We start from the raw sequence: 21675 nt of genomic DNA, 5'->3' as shown, positions 1-21675 counted from the left end.
CTGCCTATAGGATGACAGGGACTTCACCAAACGCCAGCCCTGCTCTAAAGTCGGCCCTAGTCCTTCTCACCCCTCCCTAACCCAGTCCCAGAGCTGAGGAGGACAGCCAGTTCTGGACACCTGCCTCTCAAGCACTCCTGCTTAAGGTAGGTTTCTAGAGTCCCCATTTGGCCGGCTGCCACCACAAAGAGATGCTGGCTTCTACAACCCTACCCCCACCCGTTAGGAATGGGGACAATCAACATGCATGTGTCTGCTTGTGTATGTGCGCTCATGTGTGCGTGCGTGCCTGTGTGCTATATGACTGGGTCTTGAGCCCTTCACCAAGCTAAAGTGTCAGAGACCGCTCTCATTGAATTCTTGATGGAAAGTTACTCTGCTCCTCACCTGCTGAGACAGCACCCACAGTGACCACAGCCTCACAGTTCTCAGGCTCAGGAGAACCCCAGGTGAGCAGATGTGCATGGCACGGGGAACGTCCCCCAGGTCGAGCAGGCAGGGCTCAGCAGTTGTCCCTCATTCACAAAGCCCTGCTCCAGGTATGTACCCAGGCATACAAAACACCGCAGGTCTAAGGGGGTCTGTGTCAGTGAGCGATCAGACCCTAAGCAGGAGCACCAGGCATGTGTCCAGTAGGCAAAGTGCCTTTGGACCACGCTTATCAGGCTTGGGCTTGAGTTACCCCGAGTAAGGAGAAAGGTCTTTATTTCTGAAAACACTGAGGGCACAGTAGACATCTCCAGTAACATGAAAACCATCTGTCTCGAGGGTCAGGCAGTGACCACAGCCTCTTCTCTGAGCCAGCACCTTCCTTACCCTCTGCCCAGTGCTCTCAAGCCAAGAGCCAGGCACACCAGCTTCCTGGGCTCACCGTAACTATGAGCACAGACACTGGCAAGTAGCACGAAGAGGGATGTTGCACGCTAGCCCATGGGTAAACAAGACCCGAGAGGGAACTGCACATAGCTATAAAGGTTCATCAGCAGAGTCAGCTACACACAGGGAAAGCAAGCCAGCGGAATAGAATGGCCTGTGAAGCCAGGACTCGAGAGCAGGCACTGAAGGGGACAGGCATTATCATCCCAGGAGAAAGGCTGAGACTCACTTGCATGCTTGTCCGCCAGCGCGATGAGGCTGCTGGAAATGTCCCGCCTTCTGTAGAAACACACCACTTTGGCCTCCACATTCCCGTTGGCTGTCTGTAACAGCAAGAGAGAGTTATCTCATCAATGTAAGCTCCCAACAGGGGCTTCAATATAGGACCTGCACCCCCAACCAAGGCCCCAGAAACATTTAAAAGAAAATGACAGATCTCCAATGCTAGAGCCCAGGTGTAGGGCCCCAAGGAGTGAGCCCCATACCTGACACATCCAAAGCCAGTAAGTGTGAGCCAAAGGGAATACACACCAGACTACTACCCAGTAACCTGCGCCCACAAGGTTCTACATTGCCTGCCAGGGCCCCACCAAGACAGTGGCCCTAAAGCAGTAGAGGCCCTGCTTGCTTTACCAGAAATCCTAAGGACAGCCCTGACACAGACTGCAACTTCTCTCCTTCCCTTCTACCCCAGGCTCCAACACTGCCCTCCCTCCACTGGGCGGCCAGCACTGGAGACCCACAGCACCAACAGGAACCTCAACTGTGCGTCCCAACCTGAACTCCTGTGACAAGCTGCATGCTGGCACTAGCAGAGAATATTAAACAACTTGTCAGGGTTCACATAAATGATAAATAATGCAAGGCATACCTATAATCCCAGTGAGATTTGAGAGGCAGGAGCAGACAGATCTCTGTGTGTAAGACCATCCTGGTCTATATAGTGAATTCCAGCAATTCAGGACTACACCATGAAACCCTGTCTAAAAACTAATAATAATATAATAATGTTGCAATTATGTAAGGTTATAACCCTGACTGGCTTTCCCACCTTGAGTGGGGGACGCATAAATTAAGTCCTACACAAGGTGACTGTCTGTCTTGTCGTCCTTTCTATCAGCCCTGTTCTGTTCACTCACTCACACTGGCACAGTCTGTGGACACCCAGAGCCTCATCCAACAGAACGCTACCCTTCCTGTGCTCAGACCATCCTTCTACGGCCCCTGTGTCTGTGAGATGTCACTATGGTGAAGTATCATACCGGGTACTCACTCACAGTAAGTCCCGCAAAATAAGCCCCTTGGGTCCAGCCTTCCCCAGGCTCTAACAGTAGCTAGAACGCACTCTGCACACAGCCCAGGACGTTTCCTCAACAAGTATTCCAGGCTCTAACAGTAGCTAGAACGCACTCTGCACACAGCCCAGGACGTTTCCTCAACAAGTATTCCAGGCTCTAACAGTAGCTAGAACGCACTCTGCACACAGCCCAGGACGTTTCCTCAACAAGTATTCCAGGCTCTAACAGTAGCTAGAACGCACTCTGCACACAGCCCAGGACGTTTCCTCAACAAGTATTTCAGGCTCTAACAGTAGCTAGAACGCACTCTGCACACAGCCCAGGACGTTTCCTCAACAAGTATTTCAATGTTCTTCCACATTTATACTCTTGCCTTTATTTCTCTTCCTGTTGCTGTGGCTAAGTTAGTTGACAGAAGTAACTCCTCTTAAGGGAGAAAAGGACTTAGTCTGGCTCGTAGTTCCATGTTACAATCCGCAGTGGCAGGGAAGTCCCACAGTACTAGAAGCTTAAGACAGCTAGTCACACGGTCAGGAAGCAGAGTGGAGCTCGATGCTACAGCTCAGCTCTCCTTTCTCCATTTACACAGTCCAGGATCCCAGCAATGGAATGGTGCCGCCAGCAGTGGGCGTGGCCGAGTCTTCTCACTTTAACATAATCAAGATAAGTCCCTACAGGTGTGCCCAGAGGGCAGCCTTGCAAGTGATTCTACAGGGACAATACTACTCACCACCCTCTTTCTCTTTGAATGACAATGTTCAGTCCTGCCTACCGGATGGCAGGTCTTGTCTTAAGTGGGCGTTGGGCTTTCTGACTTGTGTCCTGGTCTCTGCACTCCTGTCCCACTTCTCAGAAAGGCTATTCAGCTGTCCCCCATCCTCTCTGTCACTTGTGAGAGCCTCCCTCTGAGCTCTGGCACAGCACATGCTCGTACTGTCTCCTCCTCTGGAGGCCCCTTCCCTCCATACTCACATCTGCATCAACCTGCCTTCTCTAACATCTCATCCTGTCGCCCAAAGTGGGCGTCAGAAAGCTGAAAAGCTGAGTCCCGGGTGTTGCGGCATCATCAGTCACTGGGCGTGGGGTAAGGAACACATCTGCTCGACTTTGTGCTTCAACTCCCAGCAGGTGCTCCTTGTCACCTTCCTGCACCCCGGGGTGGGGGTGGGGGGACCTTGCCTCAACTGTAGCGCCTACTCTTCTAGCCTAGGGTAGGTAGGGCTCTGGCCAGTCAAGTTCCAAGCTGTTCTGAGTTTGGTCAACTGCCATGGTGGACATCGTACTTCCTCCCCTCACATAACCTGGGTGGGCACTGGAGTCCTACCCTGTGCCTGTATATACAGCTTTGGCGTTCCTTTCCTAAATTCTAGGGGTGAGGGTCTGTGTCCTGCTGGCAGCACTAGCTTGAAAATAGCTGTAACCATTGTGCTGGAATCCAGGAGTTTCTTTCTCATCACAGAAGATACTTGTCTGTTCTGTAGCAGGGTCTTGAGACAATTTCATGTGTGTCGACCATGCTGGCTGTGATTGGCATCCAGTGATATCGGGCAAGTGTTACAGCTTTGTTAATCTCACATTGAAAGTGAAACCTAGAGTCCCTCACACAGACTAGAGTCAAGGCAAGCCACTATAGAGGTCCAAGGCCAAGGTCAAAACACAAGCCCAGACAAGAGCCCCACCCTGCAACAGAGGTCTGACCCTGAGAGACAGCAAGGCTGGCTGGTCTACAACTGGGCCTGCCAGCCTGACTCACAATCCCAATATGATGTCCTCTGCACTTGGCTGTGAGGTGGGCAAGGCTTATGCTAGATTGTCAATCAAAAAGATGGAGTTAGCCGGGCATGGGCGCATGCCTTTAATCCCAGCACCTGGGAGGCAGAGGCAGGCGAATTTCTGAGTTCGAGGCCACAAAAGGGCACACAAACCTGGCCACTCACTGCAGCTGCTCACTGCAGGGTGCAGGGGACACAGGCACAGACCTGGCCACTCTCTGCAGCTGCTCACTGCAGGGTGCAGGGGACACAGGCACAGACCTGGTCACTCACTGCAGCTGGGATACTCCTCTATAAGCCTGTTTGCTCATGTCCAAGTTTCTGCAACTGAAATGTGTGAACGAAGAGCCTAGGCTCAAACTGAGAGCTCCAGCCACTCAACCTACTGCTCTGCCTACTGCCAACTGTGATGAGGGTCACCCATGGGGTCCCTGTCAGGGCTCTGGTGCCAGTGAAGTACATCAGAGTAAACACTAGTACCCACCTATATGCCATGACAGGCCTCCAGAAACTCCCAGTATGCTCTGACTTCCCCAGGTGCATACGTATACACACAAACACTGTCCCCAGGCTAGTAGCAGATGCTGCAGCTGCAGCATAAGGCCACAGATGGCATAGCCTGAGCTACATGAGCCTCAAGGAGCTGGTAAGGCTAACCCCTAGAATCTGGGGCCACATCCATGCTTTCATTAGGAGCCACCGGCAGGGACCATTCAGGCTCAATAGAGCCACCTGAGGGGGAACATCCAGCCTTGCCCCACCTGTACGGTTTGGTCCCAACAATCTGAGGTCTAAGGAAACAGCCCCTCTCACTGGTCTGTGGCGCTTAAGACTACAGAAGCCTCAGGACCACCCAGTCTGGCAGGAATGAGCAGGTTTTCAGGGCCACAGGTCTGGAAAATCTGCCGTGTCATCTGCCTAGCACTGGAGGAAGCAGAGCAGGAACATGCCTGCCATGCCTGCCTGCCTGTCCCAGAACCCTAGTAAAGTCTCCAATCGTGTGTTAGCTTTAGAGCCAAGAGTGGCTCAGCTACATTTAAGGCTTAGAGTAGGGAAACAGCCATGAGCTCCTCGCAATCCAGAAAGAACAAGAAGGTTCCTAGCATACAGGCAGGCTATGACTTTGGCTGGCCTGACCCCACTCCACTCCCCAAGTATAGAATGGAAAGGAGCGTGGCATGTAGTTACCCCTGGGATTCCAGTAACGGAACAGCCATATCCCCAGACCAAGGATTAAGACATACCAAGGACCCCTAGCATCCCAGAAAACACAGGCCATGGGAGAGGAAGCTACTGGGCTCAGAGGCCAACAGAACCCCTAGTATAGAAATAGTTCATGTACCCTCGAGGCTATCCTGGACAGAGCAGATGACTCTGCCATTTACATTGTAGTCCTGTGGCCAAGAAGCCACCTAGGCTAATAAAAATGGGAGGAGGAAGAGGAGGAGGAGAGTGAATATAGGTTAAGTAGTGGCAGGCACTTAAGGCCACTGACCGCCCTTGGACTGTGACCAGTATCCTCTGAGTCCTGGGTGTGTACTCAGGTCCATGAGGGCACCTGTCTCAGAGAGACCAGTATGTGCTGGGAGATGAGGCAGGGAGAACTGGCAAGACCTGAAGGCCACCCTGAGCTCATCCTCCAGAAGCCTAGGCTAGGGCTGGAGAATGGAGTTAAAAGCATCTCCAGAGAACTAGGGTTCGATTCCCAGCACCCACATGCCCGTTCAAATCACCTGTAAGTCCATTCAGTTCCAGGGGACCCAATACCCTCTTCTGGCCTCCTCAGGCGCCCACACGGTACACAGATATAGATGCAGACAAAACACCCATACACATAAAACAAAACAATTTTTTTAAAGAAGTTTAGACATGGCCCCCAAGAGGTCGCGGACCCACTCTCAGTCTCTCCTGGAGGGACATCCAAATCCAGGCAGAAAGACCCTGACCACCCACAACAGGGCAGGCCCAATCGAGCCTCTCCACGGGCGGGGGGCGGGGAGGTGCAGGCAGCAGTGTTGAGCTCTCACCTTGTTAAGCTCTTCAATCCTGCGGATCAGGTACGGGTTGCTGGAGGAGTTCTCAAAGTAGACATAGTCTGCAAACAGAGAAATCTGCATAAACACATAGCACCAGGTCTCTAAGTCATTGCCACCATTTAAGACAGCCCACCCCCACCGCCCCAAAGGGGCTGGAGAGATGGCTCAGTTCAATACCCAGCAACCACGTGGTGGCTCACAACTATGTGATCTGGTGCCCTTTTCTGGCATGCAAGTGTACATGCAGATAGATCACTCATACATTAAATAAAGAAATCTTTAAAAAAAAAAAAAAAAGACACCAAAAGAATTGATTGGGAGCCTCAAGCAGAGCCTTGGCAGACCCTGTCCACAGAGCAGTAGATGGACAGAGCCCAGAGAGGGGTGTGAGGGAGAGACAAGAGAGAGGAGCTGCCTAAGAGGAGCCTGCAGCCCGCAAACATCCAATATCAACTGCCTGTAGGAGCACAAGCCTTACTGGGAAGTCTGTGGGGACCAACTGCAGCTTCCCTCATAAACTCCAACTGAAAAGCTACCCCAAGGCTCTGCTCAAAGCTACTAGGCCCCTTTCTAAGTGGCTGTTGCATGAACCGTGTGTCTGTCCTACACCACCACAGACCACTGCAGCCCAGGAGGACATGCCTGGCCTCTGCCAGACAGAAACAGCAACTACACAGAACACAAGCCATGGCTTCTAGGCAACCAACAAGACAGTCACCTCAGAATTACAAGATGTCTCCTCTAGAGACAGAGAGCTAGAGGGCCTCAGAGCCTAGAGGAGCAAAATCCAAGGGCTGCCACATGACCCTACAAGGTCCCCTGGAACTATCAGGTCAGTATAAACTTTAGCATTTTGGTGAAGCTATATGGCTTCAAAACCTCTCTCTAGCTCTACAGATAGACATGAACACTTTTGAAAGCTGGCAGACTGTCTGGACAGTTCAGATCACCCTACTACCCAAGGCTCCGGGAGTCCCAGTGCAGAGAGCATGACAGATTATCATCCTGTCAGGCTGGAACTCCTTGGCAATGAACCCCTCCTTAACTGAGCTGACTAGAAGGTTCCTCCTGGACAGTCAGAAACTGCAGCTCCTGGCTCAGGTACTCTCGCAGGCACAGGCCTGTTACCATATTGCTTCCTGAGCCTGTGCCAACTACCAACAGGTCAACCACACCCTTACTACTCCAACAGCTAGTGCTCGAAAGGCTGAAGGGTCTCTAAGAAAAAGCAAGGCCCCAGAAGCAAAGGGTACAGGATTGGGGGAAATCTCTGGGCTTAGATGTAGGCCCTCTTGGAACAACCTGATACATTTCATCAATCTGGACAAGTTCTTGTTTGTTTGTTTGTTTGTTTGTTTGTTTGTTTTTCGAGACAGGGTTTCTCTGTGTAGCCCTGGCTGTCCTGGAACTCACTCTGTAGACCAGGCTGGCCTCAAACTCAGAAATCCGCCTGCCTCTGCCTCCCTAGTGCTGGGATTAAAGGCGTGCGCCACCACCGGCAATCTGGGTAATTTCTTAATAAAACTAGTTTTTTTAAAAAGGCATGGTGGCGCACGCCTTTAATCTCAGCACTTGGGAGGCAAAGGCAGGCGGATTTCTGAGTTCCAGGACAGCCAGGGCTACACAGAGAAACCCTGTCTCAAAAAGAAAAAAAAAAAAAAAAAGGCATCAACAGTCTAAAATTTCATGTTTACAAATCATAGCAAATTAACCCTAAATTATTCATACTTGCCAAAAACTGGAATAAAATCAAAGGCCTCCCAAAAAAAGAGCAGGCAAACAAGCAGGGCACCCAGGATGACCCTGAGCAGCAGGCACTGAGCTAGCTCCTCTCAGGGCGAGCACACAGACATCCGAGAGCAGGGAACAGGCAGTGGCGAGGGAAGGGGGTCGTACTACCAGAGGACACGCTCAGTGGCAGCAGTGACCCAACTCCATGCCTCTTCCAAACCTCAGAGGTACCTGCCCAGCAGGAAGTGTGCTAAGTGCACGTTACACTCTAGCGTGAAGAAAACCAAGAACACAGAACATAGAAAACAAAGAAACTAAAATGAGACTAAAACATTAATAAAAGAGAAAAGCTATAGAAAACCACCCGCCACGACAGGAGCGCTGTGAGGAGGGAGAACATCACGGAGGCCATTGCTCCATCTGTGCCAGCTACTCAACAACTTTGCTGAACAAACCAACTGCCTAGAACACAAACCCGTACAGCTCGCTCAGGAGCAGAGAGCCTCCTACACCCGTGGAAGACAGTGATGCAGGCCTTCCAACAATGGCAGTTCATTGGTGGTGGACTGTGAGAGCCTCGTTTTCTCACACCACACACACACACACACAGTGATAGGGTGTGTATTATAAAAGTATAAACAGTAGGGACGGCTCGGCAGTTAATAGGTTAATACGTACTGCTCCCAAACCCACAGGGATGAATAAATGCCCCTAATTCCAGCCCAAGGATCAGATGGCTTCCTCTGGCCGCCACGGTACCTGCGCTCATGCACATACATACCCACACACTGACACACAATTAAAACAGGACTGTAAAAGCCACGCATAAACTACAGTAGAGACTGACACATCTCTGCTGACCCACAAGGTACAATTTAGGCAGGCAGGTAAAGCCTGAACCGAGCGAAACACACAGGCACAGCAAAACTTCCAAATGTTTTATTGAAATAAAAAATTTAAAAACTGGCCAGATGGATCAATGAAAAAACAAGTGGTTTAGAGGGTGACAACAGCTCAGGGGTACTGCTCTGCTCGAACTCTCGATAAGAGGTTTAGGGGTGACAACAGCTCAGGGGTACTGCTCTGCTCGAACCCTCAATGGGATAGCAAGCATGGACTGTGTGTGCAGACACCGATCTGAGCAGAGCAGACGCAGTTGCTGCGGAGCCTGCTGTGTGCTTTTCCATGGACCTGTTCCCTGAAGATGTCCAAAGCGAGCGCTCTCCCTGCACGCCAGGCTGTGCACACAGTCCTGGGAGTGGCTCTGGCCATGACAACCATCCTTGGTACTAACATGGATCCACGGCTGAGGCTGCATGGTGTCGACTTGACTCCCGAAGGGACGGAGACTGAGAAAGTGGTCACTCACAGACATGTGACCACACTCCAGTAACAGTCCTGGTTCCAAGGCCCACCTCCACGTGTGTCCCCAGTCATCAGTACCACGTGCTAGCCACGGCTAGTGCGGCGCACCCTTCTAGTCAAGAAGCAGGTAACTGGGTTTAACAGCACTGTAGTCTCCTGAGCATTGCTAGCAAAGGACGGGTCCTGAGGGCAGTCTAAGGAATGCCTCCCACCCTTCAGAGCAAGGGCTACTGTACAGGCCAACCTCTCTGGGGCTGCTGGGGCCAACTCCTGGCTCAGACACGAGCTTCTGCCAGGGAGGAACTATTTCTGCTCAGACCTCCAGTTCTATTTCTCCCCAGTAAGAGTGAACTTAACACAGTCTAAGCATTGCAAACAAATGTTGTGTGGCCTTGAGCGAGATTACATCACAATGAACTAACAGCATTACCAAGCATGTAGCAAGAACCAAATCTAAGCCATTCATTGCTTTACTAATGGTGACTCTAAATGGTTTGTCTTGTTTTGGGAATCTTCCATTCTGGTCCAAAAGCACTGGGAGGTCACCATGCTGAGCTGTATTCAAGGACCGATCGCCATGTCCACCTTCTTGCTTCTAACAATGTTCACAGAATCATGGCCAAGCAAGGCCCTGTAGTCAGAAGCACGCTGTCTGTGGCACCAACTCAGTGAGGTGTGGCTGCCTTTCTGGGTCTTGATTTTTATTTTATTTTTTCACTTGTCTAGTCCCCGCTCCCTTCAGCCCCATGCACCGTCACACATCTTAGCAGACTCCTCTCCTGTTTGCACCTCCAGTTTTCTCCCAACTACTTCCAGCTTACAGACTAACTCAGAGGCTCACATCCTCTTCTGGTGCCTCCAATCAATGGCTGAGCAGCAGCGGCCAAGTGCACTGCTTCAACCTCCCTTCTGATATATCTGACATATCTGATATATCTGACATATCTAACATATCTGACATATCTGACATATCTAACATATCTGACATATCTAACATATCTGACATATCTAACATATCTGACATATCTGACATATCTAACATATCCTCACTTACTGAGGAGGCTCCTTTGGTATGAGATTCTCCCTCTACATTTTTTTATTGTTCTGACCATTCTGCTTCAAGTTGACGATACTGTAAAGCCAACATACACCGTACTCCTCCCACAGTGATAGTCCTGGATATCAGGCAAGACTATACCATTTGAGGTAATCAATGACTAGTGGCATTATTTGCCACTGCCTTAAAACCACAAAGTCCCTAAGTACAAGTATATTCACAGCACACACCTGGGCTCAAAATAGTAAGGCCACTGTGTTCCTAGGACCTGCTGTGTCAGGCACACACAAAAGCAACAGCTACTGTGATACTGTTGACAAAGGAAATGCATACGTGGTCTCCATCCTCACTTCCTGGCACATGGCTTCTAAAAAGCCTTGGGACCTTCACAGAGATAAGAGTGTTCTTTGCATGTGCAATTATAAGATATGGGGTGCCTCCACAGACCCATGCTCAGAAAGGCTTGGTCCCCAGCTTGGCAGTGTTGGGGGCAGGGCCTGTGTGCCTTTCCTGTTTTGTGCTTTTAATGCTCCAAGTCGCTGTAAAATGCCCAGTTCTGTGACATCTTACATTTCTACTCAAATGCTTTGCTGTGTCACAGGTCCAACAGCAACACAACTGACAGACTGAAACCTCAGAAACTGTCAGCCAAGATAAACTCTCTTCCTTGTAAACTGGTAGTCTCAAATTGTGAAAGCAGTAAAAAGTTGACTAACACAGGAGACCCATAGACCCATATACCTGAGGCTCTCTGGTACCCAGCACATCACAGGACACCCGTGAGATGGTTAACACACACACACACACACACACACACACACACACACAGGGCATTGCCAAGCACAGAGCTAACTACTGAAAGACCAGGCAGGATCAGGGGTTGGGACTTCCAGCTCTTCATCTGTGTGCTTGTGTCCTTTGTAATGGGGCAGCAAACAGGACAAGTGTTTACCCCTGCAAGCTGCTCCAACAAATTAACTGAACCTGAAGAGTGTCATGGGAGCCTTGATCCAAAGCTCTCAGTCAGGAGCACAGGCTACAGCCATGGATGCACAACTAGCCTGTGAAGTGTGGGGATCTGGTGGAACTGAGCCCCCCAGCTACAGGTCTGCGTGGTCTCCAGGCAGAGGGCATTAGAGCTCTATTTAATCACAGCATGCCCAACCAGTGGTCCATGGAGACCTGGATGGCTGCTTTGTGACAGCCCCACCCCATGTTTGATGGCAAAGCCTCAGTGGTCTGTTCTGTGCCTGGGAAGACAGGCTCCTCGGTGTGGCTCGGAACCAGCCACACTGGAGCTTCTGTGGCCATGTTCCAATAAAACTTTATTTATGGGTAAAGCAATTTGAATTTCATATAATCTCATGTCACAAAGTATTCTTGTGATTTTTTTCCCCCTCAACCACATAAAAATGTAAACGCCATTCTTAGATCGTGAGTCACACAAACCTAGGCAGTACCGTTTGCCAATGCAGTTTGCCAGTCTCCAAGAGGCCCTGCCATCAGCCAGGGTCATCCAAATCTCACTAACTTGTTTGCTTTGTAGAAATCAACAAGCCAGGGCCAGCAACTAAGAACACTCACAGTCAAACCCTACAACCTGACCTCATTTTCCCAGAAACCAGATGGTCGAAGGGAAAGAACAGGCTCCCCTAAGTTGTCCACATGTGTGCTTTGGCACGCATGCACATCCCACAACACACACACACACACACACACACACACACACCTGTGTTTTACATAAATAAATGTAAAATACTACACAGTAAAAAAAAATCAGCAACAGTCAGGGAAGTCGTCGAACACATCTTTAATCCTAGCACGGGAGGCAGAGGCAGAGGCAGGCAGATCTCTGAGTCTGAGGTTAACCTGATCTACACAGTGAGTTTCAGGATGACAAGGGCTACACAGAGAAACCCTGTCTCGAAAAACCAAAACCAAACCAGAAAGCCAGCCAACCAACCAACCAACCAACCAAGAGCAGGCTTGGTGACACGCTGCTCTATTCCAGTACTCCTAGGCAGAGGCAGGCAGGTCTCTGTGAGGTTGAGGCCTGGTCTACAAGAGAATTCAGGACAGCCAGGGCTACACAGCGAGAAATCAAACAAACAAAGCCCAACAAGGCTTTGACAGGGAAGCCAGGAACCAGGACAGAAGGCACTGTTCTGTAAAGAGCAAAGCTGGAGGGAGGGCTCGCACCAGCAAAATCCCTCCCAACACTACAGTAAGCTCCAGGCCAAGACTTGCACTGACAAAAGCTGCCAGATGATCACCGAACAACTGTACGGTCGGGTCGACCAACCCAATACCAGCATCCCACATCCTCACTGCTGTCAAGGTGACCCAGTGGGGAGAACTGGACACAAGCATTAAAGTACAAAGGCCCTTAACCCTCACAAAGAAACTAACAAGATGGACACCAAAGTCAAACGCAAACTTTTAAGGATTATGTAATAAAAAAGGATAAAGACTTTGTGATCTTGGGTTCTAAGAGACACGCACAAAGCACACAACCTCTGTCCTCTGAGGTCTGAAATGCAGAATATAAACCAACTCAAGGGGCTGGGGTATGGTGGAACAGCCCTTATCCAGTATAAGCAGACCCTTGGTTAGTCTTCCACATCACAAAATAATAAGATATATAAATAATCACCTCACAGTCCATGACAGTAAGAACACAATCCAATTTAAACACCAGGGAAAGGCCAGGCAATGGATGTTTACGCCTTTAATCCCAGTGCTAAGAGGCAGAGGCAGGTGAGTCAATCTCTGAATCCAAAGCCAGCCTGGTCAAACAGGGAGTTCCAGGACAATCAGGGACACTTAGAGTCTCTGTCTAAACACACACACACACACACACACACACACACACACACACACACACACACACAAACAAAAATCAAACAGCAGACCATGGTAGCCACTTAATCCCACACAGCAGAGGCATGAAGATTACCAGTACAGTGCACTAAATAGCAAGACCCAGTCTCAAAGAACCAAACAAACAGAACACACAGCAGGGAAAGGACAGCATACAGATGGCAATAAGAACTCATGAGAAGCGGACACCATTCACCAGGGAGCTCCAATTAAAACAGTAAGGGCACCCTGCACACCCGCCACACCACTGCAAGGCACACGAGTGTGGGTTCTGGTGCCTCTGGGCGGGGGTGGGGGGGGGGTGCGGGAAACAAGGGCTGTTAGCCAGACCAGGTGCCCTTGAACTCCTGAGCTCACTGTACAATCATACATTTTTACTCAGGAGAAGTAAGAACCCATGTCTGTTGTTTTTCACCTTGAAGTCCACATGAAGTTCATGGACTGGGGATTCACAGTGACACGCCCAGAGAGGAGCACTCCTCAGAAGAGAAAGCCAATCCAGAGTGGTAAAGCAGCCATCTTAAAGGATGGTCCCATCTATGAGACAGACACTCTGGGGTACAGAGTTCAGGAGTAGTTAAGAGAAGGGAGACTTCCCAGCAAAGAAGACTCAGAAATGTGTAGATTATGGGAATGTCCTAAATATCTGTAGTGACATTTGCCAAAAAGCACAGACCTAACTGGGTACGGTGCACACCTGCAGTCCTAGCACTTAGAAGGCTGAGGCAAGAGGATCAAATAAACTCAGGAGTTCAGGGGCAGCTGGCCTGGCTGGTGGGTGGGCGCCAGAGCCCACACCCCCTACTGTTACCATAGATACTGACCAAACATGGACTCTGTACTCCCAGTCAAAAGCCAAGGTCCCTATGGGTCCTTAGACCCCTCCCCCTCCCTTCTGACACAGAGGGTAGCAACATCTGCAACAGCATCAACCCTGCAGGGTCCATTCCCAGTTTACGGACAGACTGCTCAGAGGTGGATCCTGCGGGAGCCACATGCATGCTAAGGCCTCGGGTCTCCCATGCACTCCTCTTGCCTGACGACCTAGGCACTCCTGTAAGCTGAAGCCTCCACCTCTAGGGGCACTAGACTTCATCCTGGCCATCGTCCTGTCACCCAGCCAGCACCTGAGTCTTCTAGCTCAGCCTGGCCTCCACTCTACTTCAGAAGGCCTCTGGTAACATAGTCATGACCTTGGAGGGCAGCCAGTACAGGGAACGACCATCTCACTGGCCCCGCAAAATCTAAAATGGGGAAGAGGCCAAGACCCTACCTGCAAGAACAAATGACCAATAACCCCCAGCAGTGGCACCCAGTGTGCACAAGAAGCCAAACGGCCCAGGAAGGCCACACGGAGCCCCGGGGATGAACCAACAGATTGTTTTGGATTCTGCTGACCAATGAAAAATGGCCTTGTGGTTCATTTCCTAAGTGGGTGTGGGGTACACTGAGAACTCCCCTACCATACGAGTAACCCACACCTTGCCTCTGACCCTGGTTCTTCAGGATATCACACGCTACCCCTGCACACAGCAGACTTGCCTGTGAACCTCCTGAACTGCAGCAGCACCCTGCAGTTGTGGACCCTAAATATGAACCTTAGAGTCTCCCTAGATCTCAGGAGCAGACCCTGACTCCCAAGTCCTGAAGGCCCCTGGGGGGGGGGGGGTGAAGTGGAATAGCCGGGGGTGGAGCACACACAAAGACTTTAGGCCACCAGGGCCCTGTGGGCACAGCAGGGGCTGAGGGCAGGACACTGGGTAACAGGTTCCCTAAGTGGCTGTAAGTAGATCAGATCTGCTCAGGACCACATCTGACATTATCTTATATGCTAATGTCCAGAGCCAGAGCCTTTCCCAGGTCCCCTCCCATAAAAGCAATCCCAGCAGCCCTCCTCCACACGCCCGCTGATATGAGGTCCACAAAGACTTTGCCTAGTGCCGTTAAGGGAGCCCCACTGCATCACTCTCTGTGGGCACCCTGGGGAACTCTATAAAGGCCCAGAAGCAAGGAAAGATGCTTTCTGCGTGTGACCTTAAATGTCCTGAGAACACAGGTTTGAAGCAGAGTGCATGCTGGGACAGGACAAGGATGAGGAGCAACTGGCCGGCCCCAGTCAGGCAGGACCAAGCTTGATGTCTGGCCAGGAGTACCCAGGTGTTCAGTAGTGCCAACCAGGGACAGAGGGGCCTATGCCTGTCCCAGGAACTCACCCTGGCATCCCTTATGCCACGTCCGAGTGAAATCCTGCTTCATGGGGCACCAGGACCCTGCTCAGGGACAGTCAGTCGTGGAGGTCCCTGCAGGTCGGCGCCAGTACAGAGGGAAGCTTCGTGTTCTGGGATTTAACCACGAGAGCTGCTTCTCTGGACCATTTACTTCTGTTTTAGTTGTTGCTAATACGGGAGTTTAATGCTAAAATGTTCCTTCTCAAAATAATTCAGAAAGCCAATAGCAGACACACAACCCACCTCTGGCCCCACAAGGGGGCAGGCTAGCCACGCTTAGTAGGCTAAACAGGATGGGGAGGCCTCTGCCCGGCAGCCTTCAGCACAGATGATGGCTCAATGGCTTCAGAGGCTGAGAGGTCCCATGCTGCTCCACAGACAGGCTGCAGCCTTGGGCCTGGCCTACTTCTACAACTGCTAAAGATGCAGGCTTAAGGTCAAAACTTGTGGGCTTTTCCTTACAAGTGCTGTGGCAAAGAACTGGGCAGAGCCCAGAAGCCTCCACCGGGCTCCTCAAATTGGCACATTGCTCACAGTATAGGTATTCCCTCACAACTCTAGAATTTTCAATCATGGGAATATTTTAGTCCAAAAGTTTCAATTGGCCAGGCCATGGTGGCACATGCCTTTAATACCAGCACTCCAACCACCCTTCCTGTTTAGCATGGCTCCTAATGACTTGGCCCCTGCTTCCTGACTCTAGGCAAGTATATCCCTGAGTTCTGGGCCAGCCTGGTCTACAGAGTGAGTGCCGGGACAGTCAGAGCTACACAGAGAAATCCTGTCTCAAAACACCAAAATAAGGACAGGAGAGACGGCTCAGCGGTTAAGAGCACTGACTGCCCTTCCAGAGGTCCTGAGTTCAAATCCCAGCAACCACGTGGTGGCTCTCACAACCATCTGTAATGGGATCTGATGCCCTCTTCTGGTGTGTCTGAAGACAGCTAGCTACACTGTACTCATACATAAGATATATAATTCTAGAAAAAAATTAAAAAAAACCCTACTGAAGCAGAAAACAAAAGTGTCTATTACCAGGATTAAATACAAATGATGATATAAATGAAAACCCAAGGTAGGAAACCAAGAGGCTGGCTCTGGGCATAGGAAACACCACACAAGTCAGGGCAGGGGCAGCTGTGATGTGTCTGTGGCCTGCAGGCTGTTGCTTCCTGTAACGTTCCACAAGCACAAAGCCACTCAAAAGAATACGGGTTAAACTTCTCGCGGTGAGAGGAAAAAAATACTGCAAAGGGAATGGCCATAGCCCTTCAATTAAAGACAAAAAGCTCCCACGTAGCCAGGTGGAGGTGGTGCACGCCTTTAATCCCAGCACTTGGGAGGCAGAGGCAGGTGGATTTCTGAGTTTGAGGCCAGCCTGGTCTACAAAGTGAGTTCCAAAAAAACCAAAAGAAAAAAAAAAAAAAAAAAGCTCCCACGTAGAAGCAGCTGTGACGTGGGGAGACTCAAAGCAATCTCTGTTCCTCTGTTCAAAAATGCCACCTAATTTTACAACAGACACACAGGTAAGAAACACAGGTGCCTGCCCTAGGATGTCCTCAGCCTTAATCCAAGCTCTCAGTAGGGACAGCCTCTCAAACCCTCACCCAACACCCACCCCTGCTCTCAGGCGCTGGCAGGAGCCTGGCAAGCCCACCTCTTAAGATGCAGTCTATCTTTCCACCCTGGCTGACCTCTTGGCCCAAGTGTTCTGGGGCTCCTGCAACCTCCTCCCCCATACTTTCACCGGCCTAACCCACCCTAACACGTCTTCCAGACAAGCTTGCCAGGGAGTACAGGACGCCCAAACATTGTGCTGCAAATCCCAATCTTTCCTGTCCACATGCCTTCACAGTTGGGACACTGGGGCAAGGCAGTTTTCCTGAAACTTAAACCTGACACGTGTGCCAAGAAGGGGGTGGGGTGGGGGCAGAGATACCCCAACCTAGGTCTCCACCAGCCACTATTCAGAACACATTTCCCAGGGGGCCAGAGCCCAGACAACAGACTGAACCAAGGCCTGCTCAGGGAGCCACAGTGTGTCCTCTCTCATCTGGGGGCCTGAGAATCTGGCAAGCAGTGACTGGGGCAGGAAGCCAACAGCCACCACCCAGAGCACCATTGCAAGGCCGTGCTGGGGCTCCCAGGATGGCACTAGAGTTCCCTATCCAAAAAGTCCTTTAGGGGCTGACCCTTCACCTGCCATGGATACCCTCTGGGGACCACTACCCTGCAAAGCACTACAGGCAATACAGATGGTACCCCAGACCACGCTTGGCAGCCAACATATACATAGGAACACAGACCTATCCCTACTCCTTAGTCATACATACTTGCTTGACACACAGGCTCAGGGTCCAGCCACCTATCCTCATGGGGCCTCAGACACTCCAGGATACCAGCTATGTCCTGGAGGAGCAGATATAGGACACAGGATGAAAACAGGGATGGATCTCTAGCCACGCCGTGGGGAAACAGGTACAGATGAGCCAGTCTAGGACCTCACCAGATTGCTAGGGCCTTGGCTATAGCCCCTCCGCCAGGCAGGCAGCTGTGGGACTCTTGGAAACGGGCTGAGACCTCAGTGCCCTGCAGACCACCTTCCACGCTCTCACCACCTCCCACTGCCTGAGTCAGATGCAGGAGCCCAGACCTTCACTCTTTTGCTATTTATTCATGCTATTTATTCATTTCTTCAGCATATGACATGCCATCATGGGCCAGAAACCATGAGAACCAGGAGGGGTGGGGGGTGGAGGTGGCCCAGGGGTCAGGGTCATACAGGAGTGGTGATGGGTGTTTCAGGGTGGTCTTCCACTCCAGCACACTCTCAGCAGAGCCCAGTTTTGCTAGTGGGGGAAGAGATTCATCCACATTTAGTCTGTGACCAGGAGGAGGGGCTCCAAGTCCAGATAGAGAGCAGGGTCAGGGACCAGGATAATGGGAGCCTTTCACGGGCAAAGGAGAACCTCTGAAATGAGGGAACTAGAGGTAGAACCCGAGGAAGCAGCAGCCATATCAGCAGGAACCATGGTGAACAGGAAGGGGGATCCTTGCAAAAATGGTTCACTGGGCAGAATAAGGGGCAACACCTGGAAGGGGGCCCCCTGGGGAGCCAGGAGCTAGCCTCTGCCCTGGAAAGCAGGCCAGTAAGCCTATAGCATCCAGTGACCTGGCCCACTCCCTCTGGGGCTGGCAAGGCTGAATCCTCACAGACCAGCCCCTCCTCATATGACCCCAGGCTGTATGACCTGTGGCAGGTCCTGGCAGAGAGCAAAGGTGTGAGATCAGGGATTCCCTGAGAGGCCCCTGCTGTGGGAGGCCTGCTGTGGGAGGATGAGCCATCCGTGTGGAGATAGCTGCACCCCTGTGCCCCAAGCCACAGAACTGAGCTGGCTGGGTCCCGCTGGTGTGAGATGGAAGGAAATGACCTAGGCACTCAGGGGTCGGGGTCTTCCGTAGGAGTGGTTGATGGGTGTTTCGGGGTGGTCTTGCACTCAAGCACACTCTCACAGCAAAGCCCAAGTTTGCTAGTGGGGGACAGCAGCAGACTCATCCACATTTAGGCTGTGACCAGGAGGGTCTCCAAGTCCAGAGAGAGAGCAGAAGAAGGCTATGGGATAACTATAAGGGTCAGCATGGCCTGGATGTGTGCAAGGCCATTCCGGAGTATCCTGGTCACACACACACATACACAAACTGGGCAAAGGGCTTCTTCCCAGGGCCCAACAACTGGGGGACCAGCCCGGGCAGACAGGCTCTCATGGCCCCAGGTCAGTAGGGACCTCTGGCCTTCCAAAGGCCAGGAAAGTGCCTCCTTGCTAGGCAGGGGTGAGCAGTAAGGCAGAGAAAAGTTTGGGGTGATTCAGACCTGCACTTGGGATGTAGGCCCCCTGCTGTAGCCAACCCTCCCCCCCAGGAATCCCTGCTAAGGAAAGCCCTCGGCTGGGACGGGCTCGTGGCCCCTGCAACAGGACTCACGGTGCCTGCACACCTAGCGGGCCCTGCACGGCCCCCTGAGGAGACCGCTTGCCCCCCAGACCCCGAAACTCCTGCTCGCGGGACCGCAGCCAGAGCTCCAGAGGCACGTGCTCCTGCTCAGGGGCTCCGGCCCGGACCCAGGCCCAGGCCTCCCGCCGCCGGGCCCGCCGGCCCCCGGGATGCCCTGGCCACCCTGGCCACTCGCCGCTACTCCGCCTGCGTCCCGCGGGCCACCCCCGGTCCCCAACAGGTGGGCATAGCCCCCTCCCAGCGCCGCTCGGCGCCCCGCGCGCGCGCGCCCCGGCACCGGCAGCCCAGGGGCCATTTTGGGCCGGGACGAGCACCGGAGACCAGAACCGAGCCTCGCGGGCGGGGCGCGAGCGCGACGGGGGCGGGACGGGGGGGAGGGGCGCGGGCCGCGCGCGAGGGCGGCGTGGGGGAGGCGCGGAGGCCGCGGCGGGGCCGGGAGGCGCGGGCGGTGGGCCCGCGGCGCATAAAGGCCGTGGCGGGGCCTTACCTCCGACCCTGTACATGTTGGCGGCCATGTCCGGGCCGGCGGCGGGGCCGCGGGGCGCGGGGCGCGAGCGCGGGCGGCGGGCCGGGCGCGGGCCGGGGCGGGGGCGGGCGCGGGGGCGCCGGCGGGCGGTTTAAAGGGACCGCGCTGCTCCGCCGCCGCCGCCGCCGCCGCCTCCGAGGCCGCCGAGGCCGCGCAGGGACGGGAGGGCCGCGGCGCGGGCGGGAGAGGAAGAGGAGGAGCGGCCGCGGGCGGCGGGGAGGGGCCTCGGGCGCCGCCGCCCACCGCGCGGGCCGTTACCCGACCCCGCGCCGCGCCGGCCCGCGTGCCCCTGGCCGAGTGGCCCTTCTGAGCCCTTAGCTCGCCTGGTCCTCGGCATCCCCGGATCGCCCTCCCACGACCCCTCCTGCCTGGCTCTCAGCATCCCCGGGTGGCCATCCGGAGCCCCACGCTTTCGTGGCCCTGGCATCCCGAGTGGCCCTCCTGCATCCTCTCCAAAGTGGTCCTCGGCATCCCTGGGTCAGCTGCTCATCCCTTGGAGGTCCTTCGAAGCCACTGCTGGAGTGGCCCTTGGCATCCCCAGGTGGTCCTCCTCGGCAGGCCCACACCCTGCGTCCCTGGGACGCACTCCTGCAACCCGCCTAGAGTGGCTGGCCCTCCACATCATTGATGGCCCTCCTGCGACCCCTCCGGAATGATACTTGGCATCCTCCAGTGGCACTCTCCAGGCCCACGCCCGCCTGGACCTCGGCACCCACTGGGTGGCCCTTCTTTAACCCTCAGTGGTCCTCGACATCCCTGGATGGCCCTCTTACATGGTCTTTCAGCTTACCTGGGAGGCTCTCCACGACCCCTCCCAAATGACTCGGGCATCCTCCAGTGGCACTCTCCAGCACTCTCCAGGCCCATTCCCTCCTGGCCCTCAGCACCCATTGGTGACCCTTTCCCTGCCCTCCCCCCACCCCCGCCAAGCTCCATGCTCACCTAGTCTTCAGCAACCCCAGGTCACCTCCAGAGACCTCTCACATACCTGACAAGGTGAGCCCTCCTAGGACTGGCTCCTTGGGAGTTTCTCACAAGGTTGCCTTGGGTCCTTCTATGTGAGCCCTTCCCTGCACCCCTGTGTAGGGATCCTTTCCAATTCTTGTAGGGGTCCTCAGTGTGTCCCCCATTGTCCAACCTCTTCAGTCACCCAGGAACATCATGACTATCCTTGAACAAGGCGGTCATGCTTGTTCCTGAAGTGCCAGGCCTCCCTCCGTGTACCTCCCTGCTCGCTTGGATTCCCTCCCACAAGCCCAAGCTGAAGCCAAGACCACATAAGCCGTGGGGCATTGCGGTGCTGAGGAAGGTGCCTCTTTGTGGCATCTGTGACTAAGGGCTTGCCTTTGCTTATCTAAGGTCTGTGAAGAGGGAGTTCTTAGACATTACCCCAAGGCCAGAGGACAAAAGGTTGTGTCCCTGATGGGACTCCTGTCCCTGCCACAGTTGGGGCAGTGAAAAGGAGCTGACTGGGAGTTCTGGTTGAGTCTGAGCACGGCGGGTTACTTTGTCGGTGGAAGTCTATGGCCGCCAAGTCGGCGTCCTCTTTGAGGTGCATTCTGTGGAGTGGAGTAAATGGCGCTCAGGAAAGCATTGTGGGCCACGGTGAGGGTTAGGCGTGGGGGGGGGGGGCTCAGGGCTAATGCACTGTACATAACTAGGCAAGAAATCTGCATGACGCTTGGACCCATGGAAGGGTCTCAAGGCCTAGGCCACCTCCCTGAGCAATGAGAAGAAACATCACTCTGGTCTACATAGTGAATTCCAGGACAACCAGAGCTGCATAGACCCAGTCTCAAAACAAAAAGCTAACCAAATAACATCTAGGCAGTGGTCAGGGCAGAGGGCATAGACTTGACATAGTCTGTAGCACCTCAGTTTGCCTCCGCCCCAGA

The 21675-nt window shown here is 53.1% G+C and overlaps 1 protein-coding gene across 20 annotated transcripts in view; it reads right to left on the bottom strand.

The window, feature by feature from the left end:
- Mta1 (metastasis associated 1) overlaps positions 1-19939 on the bottom strand; it is a 38959-nt gene extending 19020 nt beyond the window's left edge. For 10 of the 20 annotated variants that reach the window (NR_157249.1, NR_157251.1, NR_157250.1 and 7 more), the window contains exons 1-3: positions 19742-19909; positions 5974-6041; positions 1106-1199 (exon numbers count right to left, since the gene is read on the bottom strand). Coding sequence is in view for 11 of the 20 variants with exons in the window: in NM_001364620.1 (NP_001351549.1) it covers positions 1106-1199; positions 5974-6041; positions 19742-19769 (190 nt within the window). In the remaining 9 variants the exon portion in view is untranslated. Of the gene's footprint in view, positions 1-1105; positions 1200-5973; positions 6079-17576; positions 17653-17749; positions 17818-19741 lie in introns of those variants that run through there. The other 10 variants (XR_003949980.1, XR_001780412.2, XM_006515418.2 and 7 more) reach the window with 3 other exon arrangements.
- Between the last annotated feature and the right edge of the window lie 1736 nt (positions 19940-21675).

This window comes from Mus musculus, chromosome 12 (assembly GCF_000001635.26).
Source record: "Mus musculus strain C57BL/6J chromosome 12, GRCm38.p6 C57BL/6J".
Classification (NCBI taxonomy): domain Eukaryota; kingdom Metazoa; phylum Chordata; class Mammalia; order Rodentia; family Muridae; genus Mus; species Mus musculus.
This window is presented reverse-complemented; position numbering and strand designations above follow the sequence as displayed.